Genomic DNA, 26,370 nt, shown 5'->3' with positions numbered 1-26,370 from the left:
TTCACAGACAGGTCCGCTGAGGTCCAGTTATTAGTGTAAAGGGAGGAGTGGTGAGAGAACATACCCCTAGGGGGCGCTGGTGGTGATGGTTCTTGTGCGGAAGAAGATGCTCCCCAGCCTCACCTGCTGCTGCCGGTCCTTCAGGAAGCTGCTGATCCACTGACAGGTGGAGGCTGGGACGTTAAGCTGGGTGAGCTTCTGGTTGAGGATGTCAGAGTTGATGGTACTGAAGTCCGTAAACAGGATCCTGGCGTACTTCCCTGGGTGGTCGAGGTGTTGCAGGATGAAGTTTAGTCCCAAGTTGACAGCATCATCTGCTGACCTGTTTGCCCAGTAAGCAAACTGCAGAGGGTCCACTAGGGGCCTGTGATGTCCTTCAGGTGCTTTAACACCAGTTGCTCAAAGGATTTCATGACCAAAGACATCAGGGCAACAGGACTGTAGTCATTTAATCCTGTGATGATGGGTTTCTTGGGTACTGGGAAGATGGTGGAGCGTTTGAAGCAGGAGGGAACCTCACACAGCTCCAGTGACTTGTTGAAGATCTCCGTGAAGATGAAGGTTAGTTGGTCAGCGCAGGCTCTCAGGCAAAGAGGGGAGACACCATCAGGACCTGGAGCATTCTTCCATTAAAAGCCTAAAATGAATATGCCAGTGATGAGTGCAAAGGTCTGGTAGCCCTGGAATATGAAATATTTTAAGCAACAATAAATAAAAAGCAGATAAACAATTTGAAGTCAACATTAAGACACAATATTCTTAAAACAGTCTGAATTACATGCAGAGATGCTGAGTTTTACTTTCAGGATCATTTCATAACAATATGCACCAGCATTAGTCAATAAAACTATATTCTAACCTGTTTTATCACCTAATTAATAAAAACAAGTTTCCAATGTGTTTCAAATGATGTAGCAAATTTTATTATCAACAGACATAAAACGTCCTGCACATTTCAACACTAAGGAACACCATTGGATATTTTTCAAACATTAAACATAGTTTTTCTTTAACGGGACATAAATTAGCTTATTTTGGCTTGTTTGTCAAATTTTATGCAAGAATAAAACAGAACAAACTCCCAATAACAACAATTTGTCCTCCAAAAGAGAAAAATCACCTGTTTTTTATTTTTCACCCAAATAGCCATATAATTACAGACAACTAAAACTGCCAAAATTAAAAAGTATCAAAAACAAGGTAAAAATTCATTTTCCCCCAAAATTGAATTATTTCGTGAATCTTTCATGTTTCCAAGACACATTTTTCAGGAGATGATTTAATCATTACATTGGCACATTAAATGAGGGATTACCTACTTATTTCCATACTGGTATAAAATAAAAGGTTCAAATCAGGACTGTGCAGCTAGCATGCAGAATGAACAACAACTCACAACAACATTAAAAACATTTTCTAAAAACCAGAAGGCAAACAAGCACAAATAGGAAAAAATATCAACAATTAAACATTTTATGAACCTGGAAAATTTGGTCCCAAACCTAAAAAGGTGACATAAAATGTATAAAACCTACAGACGAACTTTAAGACTAACTGTGGTTTTCAGAGAAAGCTGAGAACTTGAAACCACGTTTCTTATTCCTCCTCAGAGGATTTCTGGGAATTTTCTGCTGTGGATTTATCTTCGATCGGTTCTTCTTCTGTGCAGAAAAAACAAACTGTTAGTTCATTATTCACTGCAGGACTGAAGATGAATGGTGTGAAAATATACCTGGTGTGGATGTTATGGGTCCAGTCGACTCTTTGTCTTCACCATCACACCTCTGCAGGGAGATTTTCACCATTCTGGTCACTTCTGCGTGTTCAGCTGCTTTAATTACAGCCTCCTCATCTGAAATGCTGCTCGGTACGTCTGGAAAAAGACATTATATTCATTCATTCATTCTCTTTGATACCGCTTCTTCCACAGTGGGTCACGGGGAACCTGGTGCCTCTCCAGCAGTCTATGGGCAGGAGGCGGGGTTCACCCTGGACAGGTCGCCAGTCCATCGCAGGGCAACACAGACACACACACAGGTCAAACAACCACACACACTCATTCACACCTAAGGACGATTTAGAGTGACCAATTAACCTAACAGTCGTGTTTTTGGACTGTGGGAGGAAGCCGGAGTACCCGGAGAGAACCCACGCATGCACGGGGAGAACATGCAAACTCCATGCAGAAAGATCCCCGGCCGGGAGTCGAACCCAGGACCTTCTTGCTGCAAGGCAACAGTGCTACCAAGTGTTGCCAGATCTGACAAAAAACAGCACAATCAACAGGCCATTTCCTGGGAATATTCCCAGCTTTTGTAATGATAATGTACATACAAATATTTTTTCCCTTACTAAATGTATATATTCAGTGGGGAGAACAAGTATTTGATACTCTGCTGAGTTTGCAGGTTTTCCCACCTCCAAAGCATGTAGAAGTCTTTCATTTTTATCATAGTTTAACTATGAGTGACGGAATCCAAAACGCAGTGGGTAGCGCTGTTGCCTTGCAGCAAGAAGGTTCTGGGTTCGATTCCCGGCGGGGGGTCTTTTCTTTTGCATGTTCTCCCCGTGCATGCGTGGGTTCTCACTGGGTACTCCAGCTTCCTCCCACAGTCCAAAGACATGACTGTTAGGTTAATTGGTCTCTAAATTGCCCTTAGGTGTATGAATGAGTGTGTGCATGGTTGTTTGTGTGTTGCCCTGCGATGGACTGGCGATCTGTCCAGGGTGTACCCTGCCTCTCGCCCATAGACTGTTGGAGACAGGCACCAGTTCCCCACGACCCACTATGGATGAAGCAGAATAGAAATGAATTTCCATTTTATTGCATGAAGTATTTGATACATCAGAAAAACAAAACTTAATATTTGGTACAGAAACCTTTGCTTGCAATTACAAATATGCTGTAGGCTTAGACTGCTGGAGTACATAATGACCACTTTCACTCGCTCTGCTACATTCTCATACTACTCTACAATTTAGTATTATTTGCAGTTGTTTTGGCCTTTAACTTTATGTTGTCTATGTGGTTTTTCTCTCCATTGAAAGTACACCTGGTACAGAGTTTTCATGTGATTCCTTCTTTCCTTCAGCCGCCAGTTGGTTGCAGCAGATGGCTGTTCATACTGGTTCTGGATATTTGGAGGATTCTTCCTGTTTAAAGAGTTGTTCCTCTCCATTGTCACCACATGCTTGCTCAGAATGAGAAAAAGCATTAAAGTTATGATTCTGTCCAACCTGCTGATGTCCTTACACTGACTAAATCTTAATGTTTGATATTTAATTTCAATTCAATCAAACTGGGCTTCTTTCATTATAACTGCAGATACAAAAATCAATAATAAGAGCCCTGACCTGTTGTTGGAAAAATGTCTAAAAAATGATCATTGTTTAGTTTAAACAAGGTTTAAGTTTTACTCTAGTTAAGATGATTCTTGTGATTGTTTTTTAGTGTAAAATGAGAGAGTTAAGGAATGTGGTCTGGAGTGGATCACTCTCTGGACATGACATGCTCATACCATATATGTGAATTACTACTTTTTATGTTGAAATCTTTGTAAGAATTGGCTGAAACAATTCCTGCTTTTTGTTTGTTGGAAAGTGAGTTGTAAATAAAAGGCTGGTGCAAGGATTTTCTCTTTGTGAGAAGGAAGTCGCTGTTGGCAGAGGACTGTCTCACCCTTGCAAGTCAAACTTACTTGGTTTATCTGTGCCTTATTCATACACTTGTCTGTAATTATCAGCTTTTTAACTCTAACACCTGTTACTAATAAAATTGTGATTATTTGAAATTTTGCAGTGGAACCTAATGTGAAATGTTCGAATCCATTTAGTTTAAATCATGAGCAGAAAGAACTAATTCCCAGTATCAGTAAATGATTACTGTAACAGGCTTTCATATCATTTCAGTCATCAGTTTTGATTAAATGAGTCCAGGCTGAGGTGTTTGTTTTACCTTTCCATGTTTTTCCATGATTCTTTCTTTTTGTTTTGCTTTTTGTTCGCTGGTCTGATCGATTCACCAGAGCGTCATCATCTGAGCTGTCGTCTTCATCACAGAATCCTGTCAGGAAAAAGTCCCAGCAGCAAACATTAAAGTGAGGCATTCAGGTCACACAGCATCATTCAGGCTATAACTGCTGCTGAAGAACCTTGGGACTCTTTCGGCGGTCTGCCCCGCAGTTTCTGGCTCTTCTTCATGGATTTCTTAGCTGGTTTTTTCTTTGAGATGAGGCTCACCAGAGGAACATCATCTTCATCAGAGCAGCTGTCTGAGGATGAAGAGTCTAAAAATCCAATAAATTAATGCTTGAACTGCTTGTAATTACAAAGTGAACTCTAACTGAAGTCTGATCACCTTTTAGTGATTTTTGTTCTGCAGATTTTGGCCTCTTTGATGAATCTTCTCGCTCTTTAGGAGAACCCTTCTTCTTCTTTATCTCAATCACCTGGTCATCGTCAGAGCTGTGCTCACTTGAAGCCTCAGCATAATTAACTGCAATAAAAAGATCATTGATTTGTTTAAAGAAGGAAACGTTTAAAGAGTCAGATTTCCCAGTTTCCCGCTCACCGCTCTTCCTGCCTGCATTCCTCTTGGATTGAAGGACTGGACTGGCTTTATGAGACAGCACAACAGCTTTTCTCTTCCTCTTTGAGGGAAGTCTCTTAACAATTTCACTTAAGGGCTCATCATCAGAGCTTTCATCCCTGTCCGATGGCCCTGTGGGGAAAAACAAGGGATAAATAAACTACGCAGTCTTTCAGTTTAACTGCTTCATTCATCAGGATATAAAGATGATCTGGACCTCATCAGGTCCTACAGTGAAGCTCAAGTGAACAAAAACAGATTCCAGAGAGTCATTAATTATCCAAGCAACATGAAGCCAAATGCATTAATGAGCTGATCAGTGTGAGTTTTCTCAGTTTGAAGCTCTGGTGTGTCTCAACACTATTGATGGGACGTTCATGAACAAATCGATTCTTTTGAATGGCTCCTTTCCTTGAACGCTAGGAGTTGAATCTTAGTGAGAGGCGTTCTCTGTTTTTAACTACTTTGCTTGCTTATAATGATACGTTTTTAATTTAACGCAGGTCGCACGCCGCGGCACACAGTGGGAGAGAGGAGGAGGATGATCTCAAGGACAAAACATTTACTATTATTTAACGCTGCAGTTGGTGATTTTCAGGTGTACTCTTTTCACTTCTATTTTGTTTTATTTTGTTTCTATATTAAATACTATTAATGCACACAACACTTATAGTAAAGAACTATAAAGGTGTTTGATATTTATGTTTTGATAAGTCCCATCACCAATCAACACACCGCCAAGACGATTATAAGGTCATCTCCAAAACATCTGAAGTCTATCATTCTATGAAGAAACAGATCATTGCCAGGTGGGAAACATTTAAAGGTGCATTCACACCAGCCCTGTTGAACTGAACTCTGGCTCATTTGCTGGGAAAGTGCGGTTCATTTGGGAAGGGGGAAATAAGAGATGGGAACTTTTGACTGCCTTAAAACAGGTCTTGGTCTGCTTCGAGTGAACCAAGTGCAAGAAGAGGACTACAAGGAAGAGCATTGTGGGTAAAGATAAACAGCTAAGATGTGGAGGGAGGAAGAGTTACAACCTCTGATGGAAGTGTTTTAAAGTTGCTATTAAGAACCTCCAAGAACAATGATGTTTTCAAGCTAAATAGCAGGAAGGTGAACGGGGTTGGACTATTAGGTGTAAAAAAAAGACCTAAAACAGCTGCCAGTTATCCCAGATGTGGACACCCAAGCTAATTCAGCTGAGCAATGCTCAGAGAAATGATGAAGATCCCAAAAGATCCATCACAGACTAGACTTGGTGCAGAACTTATGGAACAATGTCCTTTGGACAGAAGACACCAAAGTAGAGATGTTTGGCCATAATGCACAGCACCGACTGGAGAAACCAAAGCACTTCAGATCACACACTTCATATCAACTATGAAGCACAGTGGTGGAGGGTTGATGATTTGGGCTTGTTTTGGAGCCACAGCAAAGATCAAATAACCTCTATAATGGCCTGATATATGAAGCCCTCCATCTACTGTATGTATTTACTGCCTTTTACCGTAAAAAAAACAAAAAAACACCTGCAGGTCTGAAGCTGCAGCAGCAGAAGAAGAGAGAAAGTAATATTACCTTTCTTCTTCCTACCAGCTGGTTTCTTCTTCATCTCTGGGCTTTTCTTCTTCCTCGCTGATCTGGAGGAAGGTTTGGAGGTTTTTACCAGAGGCTCGTTGTCAGAGTCATCGCCTGTGTTGGACTCTGAGGAGACAAAACCATCTAATTATTCCAACCTGCCTCAGGAAGCTCAGATGATGACCAGGATGAAGTGTGCTGGAGGAACACCTGAGTTTCTGTGTTCTGAGCCGTCAGATTTGGGAGGAGCTGATTCCTTCTTGTCTTTTGCTGCAGGTTGTTTCTGTTTTATCAGCGTCTCGTCATCAGAGGAGTCATCTGAAGCTACGAGAAAGGATTTAAACAACAAAGAATGAGCACTAAACACACAACTGTGAAGCACGGTGGTGGAGTGATGGTGGTTTGAGATGCCACAGGACCTGGGCAGACGGCGGTTGATTCCTGCAGGGTTGCTGCGACTGGACGACGGTAAATGGCCTGCACTTGTACAGCGCTTTATCCATTCAGCTTTCCACTACACCCATTAATCCACCCATTAATCCACCCATTCATCCATCCATTCATCCACCCATTCATCCATCCATTCATCCATCCATTCATCCACCCATTCATCCACCCATTCATCCATCCATTCATCCACCCATTCATCCACCCATTCATCCACCCATTCATCCATCCATTCATCCACCCATTCATCCATCCATTCATCCACCCATTCATCCACCCATTCATCCACCCATTCATCCATCCATTCATCCACCCATTCATCCACCCATTCATCCACCCATGCATCCACCTATTCATCCATCCATTCATCCACCCATTCATCCACCCATTCATCCACCCATTCATCCACCCATTCATCCATCCATTCATCCACCCATTCATCCATCCATTCATCCACCCATTCATCCACCCATTCATCCATCCATTCATCCACCCATTCATCCACCCATTCATCCATCCATTCATCCACCCATTCATCCACCCATTCATCCACCCATTCATCCACCCATTCATCCACCCATTCATCCATCCATTCATCCACCCATTCATCCACCCATTCATCCATCCATTCATCCATCCATTCATCCACCCATTCATCCACCCATTCATCCATCCATTCATCCACCCATTCATCCATCCATTCATCCACCCATTCATCCATCCATTCATCCACCCATTCATCCATCCATTCATCCACCCATTCATCCACCCATTCATCCATCCATTCATCCACCCATTCATCCATCCATTCATCCACCCATTCATCCACCCATTCATCCACCCATTCATCCACCCATTCATCCACCCATTCATCCATCCATTCATCCACCCATTCATCCACCCATTCATCCATCCATTCATCCACCCATTCATCCACCCATTCATCCATCCATTCATCCACCCATTCATCCACCCATTCATCCATCCATTCATCCACCCATTCATCCACCCATTCATCCACCCATTCATCCACCCATTCATCCATCCATTCATCCACCCATTCATCCACCCATTCATCCACCCATTCATCCATCCATTCATCCATCCATTCATCCACCCATTCATCCACCCATTCATCCACCCATTCATCCATCCATTCATCCACCCATTCATCCACCCATTCATCCATCCATTCATCCACCCATTCATCCACCCATTCATCCATCCATTCATCCACCCATTCATCCATCCATTCATCCACCCATTCATCCACCCATTCATCCACCCATTCATCCACCCATTCATCCACCCATTCATCCATCCATTCATCCACCCATTCATCCACCCATTCATCCATCCATTCATCCACCCATTCATCCACCCATTCATCCACCCATTCATCCACCCATTCATCCATCCATTCATCCACCCATTCATCCACCCATTCATCCACCCATTCATCCACCCATTCATCCACCCATTCATCCACCCATTCAAACACTGACAGTGGTGAGCTACACTGTAGCCACAGCTGCCCTGGAACAGACTGACAGAAGTGAGGCTGCCATACAATCGGCGCCACTGGACCCTCTGACCACCATCAACAGGCCCAAGGACACAACGGCTGAGACGGACAGAGCGGGGATTAGAACTGGCAACCCACCGGTTACAGGATGAACCCCTACCACTGCCTCCATCAGTACCTCGATTCTTCTCTTTTCAGTCATACTGTTGTAGATTAACTGCTGTGTGTGGGATCATAGTTCTGTTGAAGACCCAGTTTGGACCAATCTTCAACTCTCCAGCTGGAAGGAGGTTCTACAAGCTGCCAAAGGTTCTATAAGCTACTGGATCTGGAGGTTGGGCTTTTCTCTGACAAATGATGACAGTTGGCCCTAAAAAACTGAATCCTTGTAAAGATCAGATCATTTTTATTATCTCCTGATACATGAAACTCTAGAAATTAAACAGGGTGTACTTAATTTTCACTTTGGCTGTAAACAAGAAGAAGCAGGAAGCAACAGCAGAAGAAGAGAGAAAGTAATATTACCTTTCTTCTTCCTACCAGCTGGTTTCTTCTTCATCTCTGGGCTTTTCTTCTTCCTCGCTGATCTGGAGGAAGGTTTGGAAGTTTTTACCAGAGGCTCGTTGTCAGAGTCATCGCCTGTGTTGGACTCTGAGGAGACAAAACCATCTAATTATTCCAACCTGCCTCAGGAAGCTCAGATGATGACCAGGATGAAGTGTGCTGGAGGAACACCTGAGTTTCTGTGTTCTGAGCCGTCAGATTTGGGAGGAGCTGATTCCTTCTTGTCTTTTGCTGCAGGTTTTTTCTGTTTTATCAGCGGCTCGTCATCAGAGGAGTCATCTGAAGCTACGAGAAGAAAGAAATTACAACAAACTCAAAATAGATTCTATACCGTCGTTTTTAAACAAAAATAGAGTCGGAAAAAAGAGCTGCTGAAAAGTAAGTACACCTTTGTCAAAAAGCCCTCATATCAACTGTCAAGCATGATGGTGAAAGGATGTAATCTGGGCTTGTTTTTTATGCACCTGTTTACCCAAATATTTTAGAGTTGAATGTGCAGCTGGAGAGTTGAAGATTGGTCCAAACTGGGTCTTCAACAGAACTATGATCCCACACACAGCAGTTAATCTACAACAGTATGACTGAAAAGAGAAGAATCGAGGTACTGATGGAGGCAGTGGTAGGGGTTCATCCTGTAACCGGTGGGTTGCCAGTTCTAATCCCCGCTCTGTCCGTCTCAGCCGTTGTGTCCTTGGGCCTGTTGATGGTGGTCAGAGGGTCCAGTGGCGCCGATTGTATGGCAGCCTCACTTCTGTCAGTCTGTTCCAGGGCAGCTGTGGCTACAGTGTAGCTCACCACTGTCAGTGTTTGAATGGGTGGATGAATGGGTGGATGAATGGGTGGATGAATGGGTGGATGAATGATTGTGGTGGAAAGCTGAATGGATACAGCACTATAAAAGTGCAGGCCATTTACATCACTGGTCTAGTCAAAGTCCAGACATCAGCTTGACTGAAATGCAGTAGTTGATTCTTCAGAGAACTATACAAAAAAGGTACACAAACTTCAATGAACTCAAGCAGATGTCCTCCACGCTGCTGAAGGAGGTTCTGCGAGCTGCTAGATCAGGAGGTGGACTTTCCATATTGGCTTAACTTTTCCTTGATGAATGATGACAGTTAGCTTTAAAAAACTGTCTATCCTTGTAAATATCAGATCATTTGTATGACCTTGGAGAGGAAACTGTTGTTCTTGAAAGCCTTCTGAGACCATCTCCAACCTATCAGAAGTCCATCACTTTGCAGAGAGGAAAACATCCCAGACAGATGGCTGTTTTCCCAGGAGTGGACGTCCAGCAGATTCAGCCAAAGGTCAGAGTGTGAAGCTCAGAGAAATAACCAAAAACCCAAGAGCTCCATCTCAGACTCTGCAGGCCTCAGTTAGCAGGTTAAAGGTCATGATAGGGCAGCTAGAAAACATTGAACCAGTATGGCCATTTGGAAAGGTTGAAGGAGAAAGCCTCTTCTCTCTAAAAACAAGATGGCAGCAGGACCTAGGTTGCAACGCTGCATCTGAATGAATGATAATCTAGGCTTGTTTTGCACCTTGCAGCCATTGATTGGACCTCTGTAATCCCAAGTATTCTGTCCAATATGAGTCCAACTGTCCAACAGCTGAAGTTTGGTCCAAACCGGGTCATCAACTGAACAATGATCCTAAACACTGCAGCTAATCTACAACAGACTGAGTGAAAAAGAGAAGAATCTGCATTGGCCTAGTCAAAGTCCAGACCTTAACCTGATGACAATGCTGTGGTGGAAACTTGAAGGTCATATGAAGACTACTTCAGCTTGTAAAATAACTGTATATTTGATAGTGTATGTTATATGAAGTATGAATATGTATCAAATTTCTAAATATTTTAGTAAACAGGGCTAAAATATGTATGAAAATCTGAATCTGAATTTCCCCCCAGAACATTTGAAGGAGGCAAAGCGCTGCACCAAACATTTTGGTCAAACAACACGACCCTCAGTGCGCTGTTGTACAGCGTCTGATTTGGATTCACTTCTAGAAGCAGTTAATAGTTTTAAATTTGGACATCATTTGGAGTCAAAATGTGATATTTTGACTTTTGGGAGCAGAAACTATGCAGGGTCAGCAGTCAGCTTCTTCAGTTTTCCTAAAGATCCACAAGGGTGGTAAATTCATGTTCACGTGCGTAAGTTTCAGACACATACAATACTACTGTAATACGTTTTAAAGTGGTCTTTACTGAGCACAATATAGTAGAGGCAGCGGTCCACATCTGCACAGAAGTCCCATCAACCAGCCAACATTACTAACAGCGCCCAGCCAGCTCCATAAGGAGGACAGCGCCCCCTGCTGCTTCTCATTATCCCAGCTGCATGACCATCATCATCACAGAACACAGAGGAGCAAACTGAACCTCTGCAAAAATGACAGGTTCACGTAACAGTAATGTTATAATATTTTCACATCGCAATAAAGTTATTGCATTCTAGACAGACATACATTGTGATGGGTGTTCATGTAGCTAGGTAGTTAGCCATCATTTAGCATTTTCTATTTTCCCAGCATTCCAGTCAGAGCAGCAGATTCTCCAGACTGTTAGACAGCTTCAAACTGGTAGGCCGACCGTTTTCATAATGAGTTCTGTACTGAAACCGGACTCAGTGTCAGACACGGACATGCTAGCAGCCGGGTTGTTGGACCAGAATAACGTCACATTGCAACACCCATATACCTTAGAAACACTGGGCTTCTGAGCTCCGTTTAGCAGGTGGAAAGTTGTAGTTTTACTGTTTTTCATTACAGTTGTGCATTATATCAATCAGAATCTTGATCAAAATGTTGCATTAATGCTAAAATGTAAGGTTTTCTTCCTTCACTCAATCGTTTAGAGCTGTGAAGAAACCTTCAAACCTCAAAGAACTGAAGAACGGACCAAACATCCTCCATGATGTGGTGACAGACTGATGAAGTCAGGAAAAAAAACACTGCTGGAGGAGGTTCTACAAGCTGCAGCAGGAGGGGGTGCACTTAGTTTTTTCACACTTTTCCATTTTGACTTCAACCGTTCCTGAAAAATGATGACAGGGTGGAATTGGTTGTGTTTTTGTTCAAGAGGTCAGATTTAAACCATTTTTGAACCCAGTAAAGATCTGATCATTTTTATAATGTCCTGATTTGTGTGTTAAAGTGCGACAGTTATGGTGCGTAAAAAGATCAGCAGGTCTGAAGCTGCAGCAGCAGAAGAAGAGAGAAAGTAATCTCACCTTTCTTCTTCCTACCAGCTGGTTTCTTCTTCATCTCTGGGCTTTTCTTCTTCCTCGCTGATCTGGAGGAAGGTTTGGAGGTTTTTACCAGAGGCTCGTTGTCAGAGTCATCGCCTGTGTTGGACTCTGAGGAGACAAAACCATCTAATTATTCCAACCTGCCTCAGGAAGCTCAGATGATGACCAGGATGAAGTGTGCTGGAGGAACACCTGAGTTTCTGTGTTCTGAGCCGTCAGATTTGGGAGGAGCTGATTCCTTCTTGTCTTTTGCTGCAGGTTGTTTCTGTTTTATCAGCGTCTCGTCATCAGAGGAGTCATCTGAAGCTACGAGAAAGGATTTAAACAACAAAGAATGAGCACTAAACACACAACTGTGAAGCACGGTGGTGGAGTGATGGTGGTTTGAGATGCCACAGGACCTGGGCAGACGGCGGTTGATTCCTGCAGGGTTGCTGCGACTGGACGATGGTAAATGGCCTGCACTTGTACAGCGCTTTATCCATTCAGCTTTCCACTACACCCATTCATCCACCCATTCATCCACCCATTCATCCATCCATTCATCCACCCATTCATCCACCCATTCATCCACCCATTCATCCATCCATTCATCCACCCATTCATCCATCCATTCATCCATCCATTCATCCACCCATTCATCCACCCATTCATCCATCCATTCATCCACCCATTCATCCACCCATTCATCCACCCATTCATCCATCCATTCATCCACCCATTCATCCACCCATTCATCCATCCATTCATCCACCCATTCATCCACCCATTCATCCACCCATTCATCCACCCATTCAAACACTGACAGTGGTGAGCTACACTGTAGCCACAGCTGCCCTGGAACAGACTGACAGAAGTGAGGCTGCCATACAATCGGCGCCACTGGACCCTCTGACCACCATCAACAGGCCCAAGGACACAACGGCTGAGACGGACAGAGCGGGGATTAGAACTGGCAACCCACCGGTTACAGGATGAACCCCTACCACTGCCTCCATCAGTACCTCGATTCTTCTCTTTTCAGTCATACTGTTGTAGATTAACTGCTGTGTGTGGGATCATAGTTCTGTTGAAGACCCAGTTTGGACCAATCTTCAACTCTCCAGCTGGAAGGAGGTTCTACAAGCTGCCAAAGGTTCTATAAGCTACTGGATCTGGAGGTTGGGCTTTTCTCTGACAAATGATGACAGTTGGCCCTAAAAAACTGAATCCTTGTAAAGATCAGATCATTTTTATTATCTCCTGATACATGAAACTCTAGAAATTAAACAGGGTGTACTTAATTTTCACTTTGGCTGTAAACAAGAAGAAGCAGGAAGCAACAGCAGAAGAAGAGAGAAAGTAATATTACCTTTCTTCTTCCTACCAGCTGGTTTCTTCTTCATCTCTGGGCTTTTCTTCTTCCTCGCTGATCTGGAGGAAGGTTTGGAAGTTTTTACCAGAGGCTCGTTGTCAGAGTCATCGCCTGTGTTGGACTCTGAGGAGACAAAACCATCTAATTATTCCAACCTGCCTCAGGAAGCTCAGATGATGACCAGGATGAAGTGTGCTGGAGGAACACCTGATTTGGGAGGAGCTGATTCCTTCTTGTCTTTTGCTGCAGGTTTTTTCTGTTTTATCAGCGGCTCGTCATCAGAGGAGTCATCTGAAGCTACGAGAAAGGATTTAAACAACAAAGAATGAGCACTAAGCACACAACTGTGAAGCACGGTGGTGGAGGGGTGATGATTTGTTCTGCTGCCACAGAACCTGGGCAGCTGGCAGTCACTAAGTGGACCATAGTCTCCTCTGTATTCAGGAGTCAAATGTGAGTCCATCTATCTGACAGCTGAAGTTTGGTCCAAATTTAGGTCATCAACAGAACAATTATCACAAACATAGCAGCTGATCTACAACAGAATCAATGTGTTGCAATGGTCCAGTCAAAGTCCAGACCTCACAATGTGGTGGGACCTTAAAAAAAACTGTGCAAGCAAATGTTTCCATTCCCCTTTGGCAAACTGCCCCCTTAATGAGGTGGAGGGGTTTGAGTATCCCTATGATCCAATGGGGTAGGGGTCTAGAACCTTAGCGCCTCATTGGATCTCCCATGGTACACTGGCAGCAGAATAAATGTCAGACTGAGAGCGATAAGCAGGGAGACCAGGGGACCCTTCTGGACCCAAGTCTGAGGGGGGAGAGTGGGTTAAATGTTGGCTCTGAGCTTCTGCTGGGCTCAGCTCAAAATAAGAGTAAAGAAAGCCGACTTCCTAATGGTCCACTGCCTCTATGAGGAGAAGATGCTGCCCCATAATCCTACAAACAAAACTAACTCCCTGTGCAGGGCGGCCAGGCTCAGACACAGAGACTGGGGGAGGAGCTCTGTCATCAGGGCGGAGCTTGGAGCAAAACTTTGGGTATTTTCCGGTCCCATAGTTATTAAGCTGTAGAATCTGTTTTTATATCCTTGACGTTGGAATTAAATCATTTTATTATCTCCTCAGTCAGTCATTTTCTACCGCTTCTTCCATAGTGGGTCGCGGGGAAGCTGGTGCCTATCTCCAGCAGTCTATGGGCGAGAGGCGGGTCCACCCTGGACAGGTCGCCAGTCCATCGCAGGGCAACACACATACAACCAAGCACACACTCATTCATACACCTAATGGCAATTTAGAGAGACCAATTAACCTAACAGACATGTCTTTGGACTGTGGGAGGAAGCTGGAGTACCCAGAGAGGTGCATGCATGGGGAGAACATGCAAACTCCATGCAGAGTTGAACCCAGGACCTTCTTGCTGCAAGGCAACAGTGCTGCACCCCTGTGCAGCCTTTTCTCTTGATACATGAAACTCTAGAAATTAAACAGGGTGTACTTAATTTTCACTTTGGCTGTAAACGAGAAGAAGCAGGAAGCAACAGCAGAAGAAGAGAGAAAGTAATCTCACCTTTCTTCTTCCTACCAGCTGGTTTCTTCTTCATCTCTGGGCTTTTCTTCTTCCTCGCTGATCTGGAGGAAGGTTTGGAAGTTTTTACCAGAGGCTCGTTGTCAGAGTCATCGCCTGTGTTGGACTCTGAGGAGACAAAACCATCTAATTATTCCAACCTGCCTCAGGAAGCTCAGATGATGACCTGGATGAAGTGTGCTGGAGGAACACCTGAGTTTCTGTGTTCTGAGCCGTCAGATTTGGGAGGAGCTGATTCCTTCTTGTCTTTTGCTGCAGGTTTTTTCTGTTTTATCAGCGGCTCGTCATCAGAGGAGTCATCTGAAGCTAGAAAACATCTGAACGTAAAAAATTAGGACGAAAAGCTGTTCTCTTTCAACAAATATCAACATGTTTGTCCTTTTAACCTTCATTCTTCTTTGTATCTGTGTTGGTGCCTTTGGCGTTGTCACATGACTTCTTCCTGTCACTCTGTGGCCTCACAAGGAGCTCCGACAGTGGGATGAACTCGTCATCATCAGAGGAGGAGCTTTCTTTCCCTGATTGGTTCAAGAAACAAGAACATTACAGGGAAATGTGTGAAGTGCTTCTCAGTAGAAGAAGGTAAACTACAATCATAAAAACACTGTAATAAAACTGTAGGTATCCAACTTTAAAATTGCTCCTAATGATACCATCGAAAACTTTATTATTTCAGTGCTTCATTTTAGAAGTGAAACTAATACTTTTTAAAGAAAGCACAGATATATTTTCATTTCTTGAGATGGAAGATCTGAAAAATCCCATCTGTGCAAACTGAATTATGAATAAAATAAACACAATTCCATTCAGATTTACCTAAATACGGTCCATTTTGTTCCAAATTATAACAGAACAGTTAAGGTGGATCCATCTTATGATCCCAGATGCCAAAAAGGTTATCAGGTGAAGCCCAGTGGGCTACATTGACATTTGACTGCAATCCTGAGCAAGCATGTGGTGACAGTAGTAAGAAAGATAACTCCAGCAGAACCAGAACCAAGCTGTCTAGTATCTTCTGTCAACTGACCCAGCTGGTGACTAAGGACACAGAATATCCCAAATGTATCATTATCACAACATCAATATATGTGTAACTCTGAGAGAACGGGTTTAAACATTAATTATTTCAGTAACAGGCATTCAAGCGTGGTACTTACAAGCACCGGACCGGTCCACAATAAATAAAAATGTGTAAATTAACAGGGAGACAGTGTCACTTCAGTGAGCGAATCCGAACACGATACTTTTATTTTGGAAACAAGTCACTTTAAGCAGCGTCTGTTTCTGTGTGTGTGGCTACATGAGGATCCATGCATGGGCAGCGGCTTCAGGTCACGTTTAAAGGACATCACATGACCTCTAAAGGATGAACATCACTGCAGTACCAGCATGTGCAGAAATAATTTGGCAAAGTCAATATGTGAAGTCAATGTGCAAAAGACAAAAACATCAATAAAAATGCAAATATAAAAACCTCACATAAAACAAAAAAACTAACCTTAACTCATAAATAGATACACACAAACACACCATAATAACACATTTATCAAAACAAGACACCAAACAGAGACACACTGAGGACTAAACTCAGTGGTGGCCTAGTGGTTAGAACAGGAGGTTCCAGAGGAGACACAAGGGGCCTGGTTTGTATCCCACAGATTACCACTCTGGGTCCCTGAGCAAGACCTTTAACCCCAGAATGCTCCCTGGGCGCCGCACAATGGCAGCCCACTGCTGCCCTGCATCATAGACTTTAGTGGTGAAATACTAAAAACTCACACAATCTGGAGGAGACCACCAACATATTAAACAACAATATCAACATCAAGTGTTTTCTAATGGGAATGGAAAACACAATCATAATGACAATAAGATATTCAGTCTGCTGGAGTCTCACACAGAGCATAGAGTCTCAGAAGCTGAAAGTCACAGAAAGCATTAAAGTAATACCATAGCAACCACAATCCTATAGTACAGCCCTACAATATGGTATTTGTAAGATGCAGTGAAATACAAGAAGCCACATTTAAATAATTATTACTACCTGAAAGATAATCTAATGCCGGGGCATCCGAGCCCAGTCCTCCAGCTTTTAGATGCATCCCTGCTCCAACACGTCTGAATCAAGCAACTGGTTTCCTTTAGTTCTCTGAAGAGCTGAATGACTGAATCCTGATGTTCCTCATCAGGTGTTTTGGAGCAGGGATGCATCTAAAAGCTGCAAGATGGCAGCACTGGCCGACTGGAGGTGGACATCCCCGATCTAAAGTTTCAGTATGGCATGCTGGGTTTTTTTCAGTTGTAATGATGGCTGCAGCCATTAAAAGTTATATTTAGAGTTTATTATAAAATAGACACTACTCACAAAAACAAGTTCACGCTACAGTAATATTATATCATGAAAGTAGAGCATTTAAGAAGGTTATTTCCTCATCTTAACTAATTGAGACAAAAACCAACAGCAATGGTGGTAGACCACAACAAAAAGTGTCAACATGTGGCCCTAAGCATCAACAACGTCTCATGCTGTCCACCAGTCAACCTATTGTCTCCTGAGGAATCTCACTTTTCATGAAGGAGGTCATTGAGGTTCTGGGGTACAGAGTTATGAGCCTCTAGACAGTGACTTCGTTGATCCTATGGGTTTTCTAGAGGATTTAGATCTGGAGAAAGTTTAGGTCACTCCATTCCAGGTACCCCAGGTCTCCAGCAGCCGTTTCCTCATTAATCTGGATCAGCGTCGTCCATGAAGAAGCCTGTGTTTTTTATGCAGGGATACAACGACTGGATCAATGGTGTTATTCAGGTAGTATGGGCTCGTCACTGTACCGTTCAGACTGTAGAGTTCTGTATTGACTCGACCCATCTGCCCACACTGTAGGTGGGTCGGATGACAACAGGGGCTGATGCAGAGAGCTCTCCTTGATTTCTCCAACATCATTGGATCATCATTTCTGCTCGGTATGAATCGACTTTCATCAGAGAACAGCAGAGCCCTGTTCACAATGAAGAGGTCAACAGTGTGGGATGTGGCCAAGGGACGTCAACTTCTATGCTTTTCTGTGACTCCTCCAGTCTGTTGCAACCTGCTGATGACACTCTGTGACTCTAAGCTCAGTGGCCACTTCCCTCTGAGAACATCCTGTCTATGGTGAGGTTCTGATGATCAACTGTTAGCTGTCATCTTGGTCTCATGATGTGAAAAAGTGAACAGCATGATGAGGAGGACTGATTAGATACCCGCTCTGACTGAACTGGGAACTTTATTGGTTGATTCATGGATCAAACGCCTGTTGGGAATTTTGTTGTGCAGCTCTTTGTTAGAGAACAGCAAGCTGTGCAAAAAGTACTGAAACATGGAACAGATGGAAATGTTCAATCAGATGTTTAGAGGTCACATTAAGTTCACCTGGAAAGGTCATACTGCATTTTAGGTTCATCCTGAAATTTCAAACAAAAGTCAAATATTCCTAAGTTTTTGTGAGTCGTCTAATTTTGGAATAATTAAATTCAGCCACTGATCCAGCCCTCAACAACAAGCGATTACACATAAGGTAAAATGTGAAAATGAAGTGCCCATTTCTAGTCTATGGGATAAAAAACTGAGTTTAAATGGATTAAAGGCAGAAATAGCTCCATCAATGGTTCACAGAAGACATGACTGGGCCAAGTCCTCTATACAAAGAATAAAACTGTCAATCGAAAATAGAGGTTGTATTGAATTACATAAAATTTTAATAAAATTGCAAATTAGGCAGTTTTATTTTAAATGCAGAGGTCAAATGGGTTGCAGAGTTGAAGGCTGTTTCAGCCCCAATCTTGTACCTGTGGAGATAATGCAGAAGGCCCTACAGATGTCACTGAGAGGGATGAATGGATGAATTTCATGAATCCATGAGAAGTTAAAGGATTAATTCTACCTATAATAAATATATATATATATATATATATATATATATATATATATATATGCAGATGTGCACATCTGCATCCATTGCGTCGCTGATATCACCTAAGCAAGGTAAGTTCCTCCGGGTATCTCTAAAGGGCCTGCATCTATGTTGGGAGGAAGAATATGTTGAAGCTGCTACCTGCAGATCGGTGGGCCACCATGCTGCTAGCAGTGCTGCAGTCCATCCTCACGGTCTGTCTCACTTTATCTCGGCGGAGTTTGCTGCTTTTATTTAATCTCACTGTGAAATGCGGCGCTCCGCCAACCCGCGCACACAGCCTCGGTCCCCTAAAGCACCGGGAGATGGTTAAAACCCACCGGTCCCTACAACAAACACCACGGCAACCACTGCTTTGTGTGCTTCCTGTTAGCTCTAAAAGGGAAAGGCGGGCGTCGGGTGTTGATGACGTGACCCACTTTCTATCGCCGTTGCTTGGCAACAAAATCGAAGTTAGACTGTTACTCAGTATAAAGATGCGCGATTAACCTTTATTTTATTCAAAGACACCTGATAACCATATTCCATACAGACTTAGGCTAACTAGGCTCAGTGTAGTTTAAAGGTAGAATCAAAATTTCAAAGATTAGCAAGAAAAAACCCCAAAAATCAGTCAAATTTCACCTCTAGATTTAAACCTGTTTTTCTCCAAACTAGCTTTACATAAAAGGCGATTACATGGATCAAGGACAAACAAGATATTATCATATAATCTACTTCCTGTGGTCCATCCAACATGCAAATTTGAGCCATGCCCCATACAGATTCTGTTGGGTACAGTAGGCCTGGGCTCATGTATGGGACCCACCTGGGTTGACTAAATGTAGTCATATCAGCTAAACTAGCTGGGATTCTTGTGGGTTTTAGATGGGTCTTAAACAGGTGAGGAGTAAATCACTGTCAAATTTCACAGCAAATCTATGATCCATATAGGTCTCACGTTGTCCCTGGAATATTTCCAAGAGGTTCTATCAAACAACAATTAAGATGGACTGAATATTCAATTCAAAAATACTTTATTAATCCCAAAGGGAAATTAAATGTTGTAGCTCATTATGAGGGTTTCCTCAAAGAGTCGTTGTAGATGCTGATGGCTGTGGGCAGGAAGGATCTCCTGTAGAGGTCTGTCTTACAGCAGATCTGAAGAAGCCTCTGACTGAAGACACTCGTTGTAGGTCAGTCTGATGAAGAGGATGCTCAGGGTTCTCCATAATGTTCTTCATTTTATGAAGAATCCTTCTTTGCACAATAATCTCCAGAGGAGTCCCCAGAACAGAGCCAGCCTTCTTTATCAATATATAGAACTCCATGTGGGCCCATTTTTCTGTCTGTTTTCTAGCCCCTTCATGTCTCTGCAGGGATTAAGCAGGTGGCCTAAAGAAGATGGATGGATACCAAAAGAATACCATACATCCTTCATCTTCCATCTATCTGAGACAGCGTCACTAAGGTAACAAGTCCAGTTCAAAAACATGGACATCCCACCCCACAGCGTGTCCTATCCAGCTCCTGGAGGTTTTCCCAAGTTAAAGGAATACAGTGCCTTGATTTTTTTCTTTGTCACTCTTAAATGTTTGAGATCAACAATGTGTCTCCATTTATCTACAGCCCCCCCCCCACATACTTCTGTTTTACACACTTTCATCTTTGAACTGTGTGCAATCACAGACTCTCCCTCTGTCTCGGGACTTGGGTGAGGTCATTTCTAGCAGGTACTGAGATTTGGCTTCAATCTTTGAAGGTCACAGCATTCCTGAGAACTCATATTTGTTCATGAGTTTATGCTCAGTTCAGGGTGTACAATTACAAAGTATAAAGGTTCTTAGCATTTCAAACAATTACATTTTTCTAACACTTCCCTCCTCTTTAAGACTCTTTACTAATGAGTTAACTTGATGCCTTCGCACACGACGGACCCCCCCCCCCCCCCCCTCTTGGAAGGCCTGGAGTTGGAGGAGACATCTTCTCGTCTGATGGATCAGGAACCCGTCTGCAGTCAGTGACCACTGTTTGAGTTGCCAGCAGCATCTTGGAACTGCCCGTTTGGGTTTTGGACCTCTGATGTTACGATGTCCAATAGCCTCATTGCAGGTGGTGTGAATGAAGGCATCCTGGTATTGGCAGACAGCTCACACCTGAAGAGAAGCCTGATACGCGGTTCCAGACACACGTCTACACATATGTTTGAGGAAGGTCTGATTACAGGTCATCATTTCTATAGTTTCAAAACACCCAAAGATGATCTTAGAATGGTCTAATCTGTGTTGGACTAACACCTCTAATGAGTACAATTTACTAGAGATGAGCACACTCAAACAGGTTGCACCAGGTGTAGAAACAAAATACAAAGTGCTTTTTCTCACATCACCAAGTCCTCCATGGAGGCATGAACCACATGTTTCCTACAAGTGGCTCTTCTGGGTCCCATAACTGCTAAAACTTTTGTAACGCAGTGTTTTATTTTAGAACCTGTTATAGTTTTCTTCACAGATTTGACCCACATGCAGAATGACACTCAGGAGACAGAAGAAAAGTTTGACAGGTAATGGATGTTGAACTGGAACCATGACTGGAGGCACAGTACTGTACGGGAAAGGAGGACAGGTAAGTTCTCTGGAGAGAAATGGGGTTTCTGGGAACTTGAGAAAGATCTTTAGCTTACTGTTTGATGAACAGAAGTTGGCGTGGAGGAAGCCTGGGAGGAGTGAACAGACGCTGCTGCAGAAACGGTGAATAATCCTGGATGACGATGAGTACTCTGCGGAGGCTTTGGTGAGTATAGGCAGTTGAATAATCCGGATTAATTTAACTGAGATGATGTTACCTGGTGAGTCTTTGGTGAACAATTGGTGGAGGGTGAGCAGGGTTCGCCTGCCTGGCGGAGTTGGTATTGAACTGTCAGCTGGAGATTGAACCAAACTGGGTTTCTTCTGAGGTTTGAGTACTTAGGCTGAGGCAGGGTCCAAAACTGAGGATTTAGAGCCAGAGCTGAAGGTTGCAAGAACATGAGACCAGGACTTGAGGTTTCCTAGGAAGGAGCACAAAAAAGGTAAGAAACTATGAACTTTAACTTTAGGTTGAGAATACAAAGCTTGGGCATTAGACGTTACCACAGAGGTTAACACTCAGGCACTGGATTGCTGACAGCTCCACCTTCTTATACTCCTCCAGGAAATGAGGAACACCTGCTACCCTCCACACCAGAAGATCTTGGCGGCATCTAGTGGTGAGTAAGCGTTAGCAGCAGGTAAAAAAACAGCACAAAAAACTCCCAGACTCTGACACATCCCCTCTTTTCTTGATCGTCCAACCCATGCGTCCAGTTAGCAAACCGATTAAAAAATGTTTCAGCCATCCGGACCACACTACGTAGAATTAAAGAAATTAATCTTGGCATAACTAATTTTATCAGTTAATTTGTTTAAAATGTTTCCATTTATAATACTCAGAAATTTGTTTAGCTAATTATCGATGCTAGTATAGATATTTCCTTCTTGCTAATAGATTGTTCCTCCAAAAGTTTGATAAATGAAGTTTGGCCGCATGTCAATTAATATAAAGGTGTATTTTCCCTATTAGCCTATTTATTTTATAATGCTTATTAGATTGTATCCATATGGGCAGTCTGACCTTTTCCCTTACTTATCATGTGAAGTCAAGCATATCGTTTTAATCTAGTTAAACTAAACAGAAGTACTGTATTTAAAATATTTATTGTTAACTATGTTTTAGCCATTTAAAGCATTAAAACTATTTAGTAAGACTATATTCATGTATCATCATGTATTTCAAATGAATGAGCATTAATCAGATTTCACCACTGTTAATGTCCAGCCAAAAATCTGGTTGTTTCTAGCTGTAATCACCTCTGTTTTATTAATAAAATATAAATTCAGTTGTTGTGCACGTCATTAATGTTTCACTTGGAGATGAGTCAAACATCATCCTGCAGTAAACCTAAATTAATGGAAACTTGTCTTGCAAGTTTAATACATAAACCCTACAAATTGAACCTAATTATTATTTCCAGCTAAGTATAGCATCTTGGCCCAAGTTTTATTAAAATATATTTCTAATTTCTGGCATATTTTGAACCGTTAGCTGTTTAAATGGCATCAACTTCCAATCTAATGAATCCCCAATGATTCTGCAAGGAAAACTAATTCTTTGAAGAAGTTTAAACTATTTCATTAACCTTTATTGGTAAAATACGAAATCTGACATTTTATGCTTAGTTATTATTTAAACATGCATTTAGTGAAGTAACCCCAGCCCGTCTCTTTTTATTCCTTCTTGTCTCTTAATTCAATTCAATTCAAAAATACTTTATTAATCCCAAAGGGAAATTAAATGTTGTTATAGCTCAAATTATGAAGGTTTCCTCAAAGAACGTTGTAGATGCTGATGGCTGTGGGCAGGAAGGATCTCCTGTAGCGCTCCGTCTTACAGCAGATCTGAAGAAGCCTCTGACTGAAGACACTCTGTTGTTGTAGGACAGTCTCATGAAGAGGATGCTCAGGGTTCTCCATAATGTTCTTCATTTTATGAAGAATCTGTCTTTCCACAATGATCTCCAGAGGTTCCAGAGGAGTCCCCAGAACAGAGCCAGTCTTCTTTATCAGCTTGTTGAGCTTTTTTAAGTCCCTGGTTCTGATGCTGCTTCCCCAGCAGATGATGGAGAAGAGATCAGACTCTCCACAACAGACTTATAGAAGATATGCAGCATCTTGCTGCAAACACCAAAGGACCTAAGCTTCCTCAAGAAGTACAGTCTGCTCTGTCCCTTCTTGTAGATGGCTTCACAGTTGCATCTCCACTCTAGTCTGTTGTCCAGGTGAACACCGAGGTATTTATACTCCTCCACCACCTCCACTTCTTCTCCCATGATAGAAATAGTTTTTGACTTATTCCTGTTTCTCTTAAAATCTACAATCATCTCCTTTATTTTAGTCACGTTCAAAATGAGATGATTGTTTCCACACCATGCCACAAAGCGGTCCACCACCTTCCTGTACTCATCTTCTTGTCCATCTCTGATCCACCCCACGACTGCAGAATCATCCGAGTATTTCTGCAGATGACAAGAGTCTGTCTTGTACTGGAAGTCTGAGGTGTACAGAGTGAAAAGGAATGGTGAGAGTACCGTCCCCTGTGGTGCTCCTGTGCTGCTGACTACCTGGTTAGACTCACAACCCTTCAGTCTCACAAACTGTGGTCTGTTTGTCAGGTAGTCTTTGATCCAGGAGATTGTTGAGGCCTCCACCTGAGTCTTCTGGAGTTTCTGACAAAGCAAATCAGGTTGGATTGTATTAAATGTTCTGGAGAAATCAAAGAACATGATCCTCACAGTGCTGCTGGCTTTGTCCAGATGACAGTGGGTTTGTTGAAGCAGGTGTATGATGGCATCTTCAACTCCAACTCCACAGCGATAAACAAACTGAAGGGGGTCCTGATGGTTTACTGTTTGCTTACTCAGGTGGGCCAACAGGAGTCTCTCTAGGACCTTCCACAACACCAGAACCTTCTTCTGGGCCAGGCTAAGGTTGAAGAGGTGCTGCAGAATCCCACAGAGCTGCTCTGCACAGCCAACATTTAACCAATGTTAAATTCAGAAAGGGAGGGCTGAGCATTTCCCCTGAAGTTAAGGCGTGTATAAACCCGGTAGGTGGGTAGTATCAGGCAGAACCAACCACTAATAGGCAGTCTATGGGCGATCCGAAGGTCCTTTCACTTCCAACCCATCTTAGTGTGGCTCAGACTGTAAAACTGTTAACATCTCACCTCAGAAACACTCTGCTTCTAATTTCTCCTGAAAACTCCAGGTTTAAATCGGTGTAAAAATCAAATGTACTGAGTGATTTACTGAAGCTTCAAGAACATAAAGACATTTTTAACAATCTCTGTTCAAAAATATGTTTTCTCAGGAATTTACCATAATGCTTTAATTGATCCATATGATTTTGATAATCGTCAAGATCCTGTTTAAATCAACAATCTATGGCTGGCGGCCTCTGGCATCCAGGAACCACAGGTTGAGAACCACTGCTTTAAACAACAATACCAGTTTTCTGCAGAGATTTAAAAAATGGATGAAATACCTTAAATATCCTCAGACTTGATGTATTATTTCTGGCATGAACAATAATCAGATTTAGGGGTGTCAATCACTAGCTCACAGCTCTAAATTAGCCCCACATCATATTTGCTTTTAATCCAGAGTTCATAAAGAGCTTCAGACAACATTATTATGAAAACAACACAGATCTGTTTCAGATAGAAAAGAAAATCATGCTTGTACTGTTAACATGGTTACCGCTGAGTTTTAGAGGTGTTAAAAATTACTCTGCTTTTAGTAAATAAACTAGACCCTGAATCTACCGTGAAGATAAAGGTAAATTGCTTCTCTAAAACAATTAACTAGAAAGTGTCAAATGAACATAAGTTATCACCCTTTTTGAGAATTTTCTAACCCTAAAATAACCTTTAAACATGAAGGTCAAATAAGCGATTTTCATTGTGAAATGCAGAAAGACCACATAAGCCGCAGTTACAAAGGAAAAGGGTTTAGTACGTGGTTCAGATTTTGTACAAGTCAAGGTTTTGAACATTGGATACAGTATTGTCAGTCCGTACATCCGTCAGCATTCACTTCACCTTTATACTTCAACCATTTCTCCAAATTAACCACATTCTCAGTGTTCCTGCAGAACATAAACTTCACAGCCCTTCCAACTTGTCAATGCTCTGACTGAGTCCCATAATTAATATGCAACAAAGCCTTACTAAATACCTTAACAAGTTAACTGAATAAGTTAACACTTGCATATACCTTTATCAAGAGAGAAACGAAAGAAACTCAAACTCTTAAGACAGGCACAAACACATTTTATTTGCAAGGAGTTCAACCAAATACAACCTGTACAGTTCCTCAGTCGTCTCCAGCTGGACTTACACAAGGAATGTGTCTCCATTTATCACACATATTACACAGGCTCTCCCTCTGTCTCGGGACTTGGGTGAGAACTTCTATTACTTATTGAGATCTGGCTTCAGCTGTTGAAGGTCACAGCATTCCTGTTAGAACTCACATCTGCTCATAAGTTCATGCAGAGTTTGGGATGTATACAGTAATGCAACAAGAAATATAAAGTATAAAGGATCTTAGCATTTCAAACAATAACATTTTTCCAACAGGTTCTGTTGGTATCTTCAAGACATGAGCCATGTCCCACTCTACAGTTTCTGAAGATACAGCCTCCATGGTAACCTGCAACATCTTCAACATTCAGAAGACCAAAGCCAAAATGTAACCTGGTGTTACCATTTGTTACCTACCAGTTACATTTCTAGTTAATATCACAGCTGTTCTGAAATTATCAGCAGTAGATATTTTCTAAACATTTCCCCTCAGACATTCAGGATGGCCCTAAAATTCAAAACTGAATGATTTTCTGATCGTTTCTTTCAGAGATGACTACCCAGGAGACGTTCATTTGTTTAACTCAGTCCTAG

The 26,370-nt window shown here is 42.4% G+C and overlaps 1 protein-coding gene and 1 long non-coding RNA gene across 3 annotated transcripts; both read right to left on the bottom strand.

Annotated features, from left to right (window-relative positions):
- Window positions 1-900: 900 nt before the first annotated feature.
- Window positions 901-19,183, bottom strand: LOC124879981 (nucleolar protein dao-5-like). The gene is made up of 18 exons (XM_047384856.1): window positions 19,000-19,183; window positions 15,295-15,426; window positions 15,101-15,214; window positions 14,891-15,016; window positions 13,527-13,616; window positions 13,317-13,442; window positions 12,158-12,271; window positions 11,948-12,073; window positions 8,880-8,993; window positions 8,670-8,795; window positions 6,383-6,496; window positions 6,173-6,298; window positions 4,571-4,720; window positions 4,358-4,495; window positions 4,152-4,286; window positions 3,956-4,063; window positions 1,733-1,873; window positions 901-1,658 (listed from the first exon to the last, which is right to left on the bottom strand). Exons 1-18 carry the CDS (start codon window positions 19,043-19,045, stop codon window positions 1,597-1,599), a joined length of 2,088 nt encoding a protein of 695 aa, XP_047240812.1. The 5' UTR covers window positions 19,046-19,183; the 3' UTR covers window positions 901-1,596.
- Window positions 19,184-21,267: 2,084 nt separating this feature from the next.
- Window positions 21,268-22,102, bottom strand: LOC124879689. Of its 2 annotated transcripts, XR_007041088.1 has the most exons (4): window positions 21,969-22,102; window positions 21,683-21,886; window positions 21,521-21,616; window positions 21,268-21,441 (listed from the first exon to the last, which is right to left on the bottom strand). It is a non-coding gene; the product is annotated as an uncharacterized LOC124879689 (long non-coding RNA). The 2 variants fall into 2 exon arrangements; XR_007041087.1 differs by lacking the exon at window positions 21,969-22,102 and having other exon boundaries at window positions 21,683-21,962.
- Window positions 22,103-26,370: the final 4,268 nt, after the last annotated feature.

Source organism: Girardinichthys multiradiatus, chromosome 13 (assembly GCF_021462225.1).
Source record: "Girardinichthys multiradiatus isolate DD_20200921_A chromosome 13, DD_fGirMul_XY1, whole genome shotgun sequence".
NCBI lineage: Eukaryota > Metazoa > Chordata > Actinopteri > Cyprinodontiformes > Goodeidae > Girardinichthys > Girardinichthys multiradiatus.
This window is presented reverse-complemented; position numbering and strand designations above follow the sequence as displayed.

Bases quoted from the DNA above. Each gene is read 5' to 3' on its own strand.
- LOC124879981 (XM_047384856.1), bottom strand. From the start codon at position 19,045: ATGGACTGCAGCACTGCTAGCAGCATGGTGGCCCACCGATCTGCAG. The intron at 15,427-18,999 runs GTAGCAGCTTCA...TGAACCAATCAG, and splicing joins GGTGGCCCACCGATCTGCAG to GGAAAGAAAGCTCCTCCTCT. The intron at 1,874-3,955 runs GTAAAACAAACA...GTCTTTTTCCAG, and splicing joins TCATGGAAAAACATGGAAAG to ACGTACCGAGCAGCATTTCA.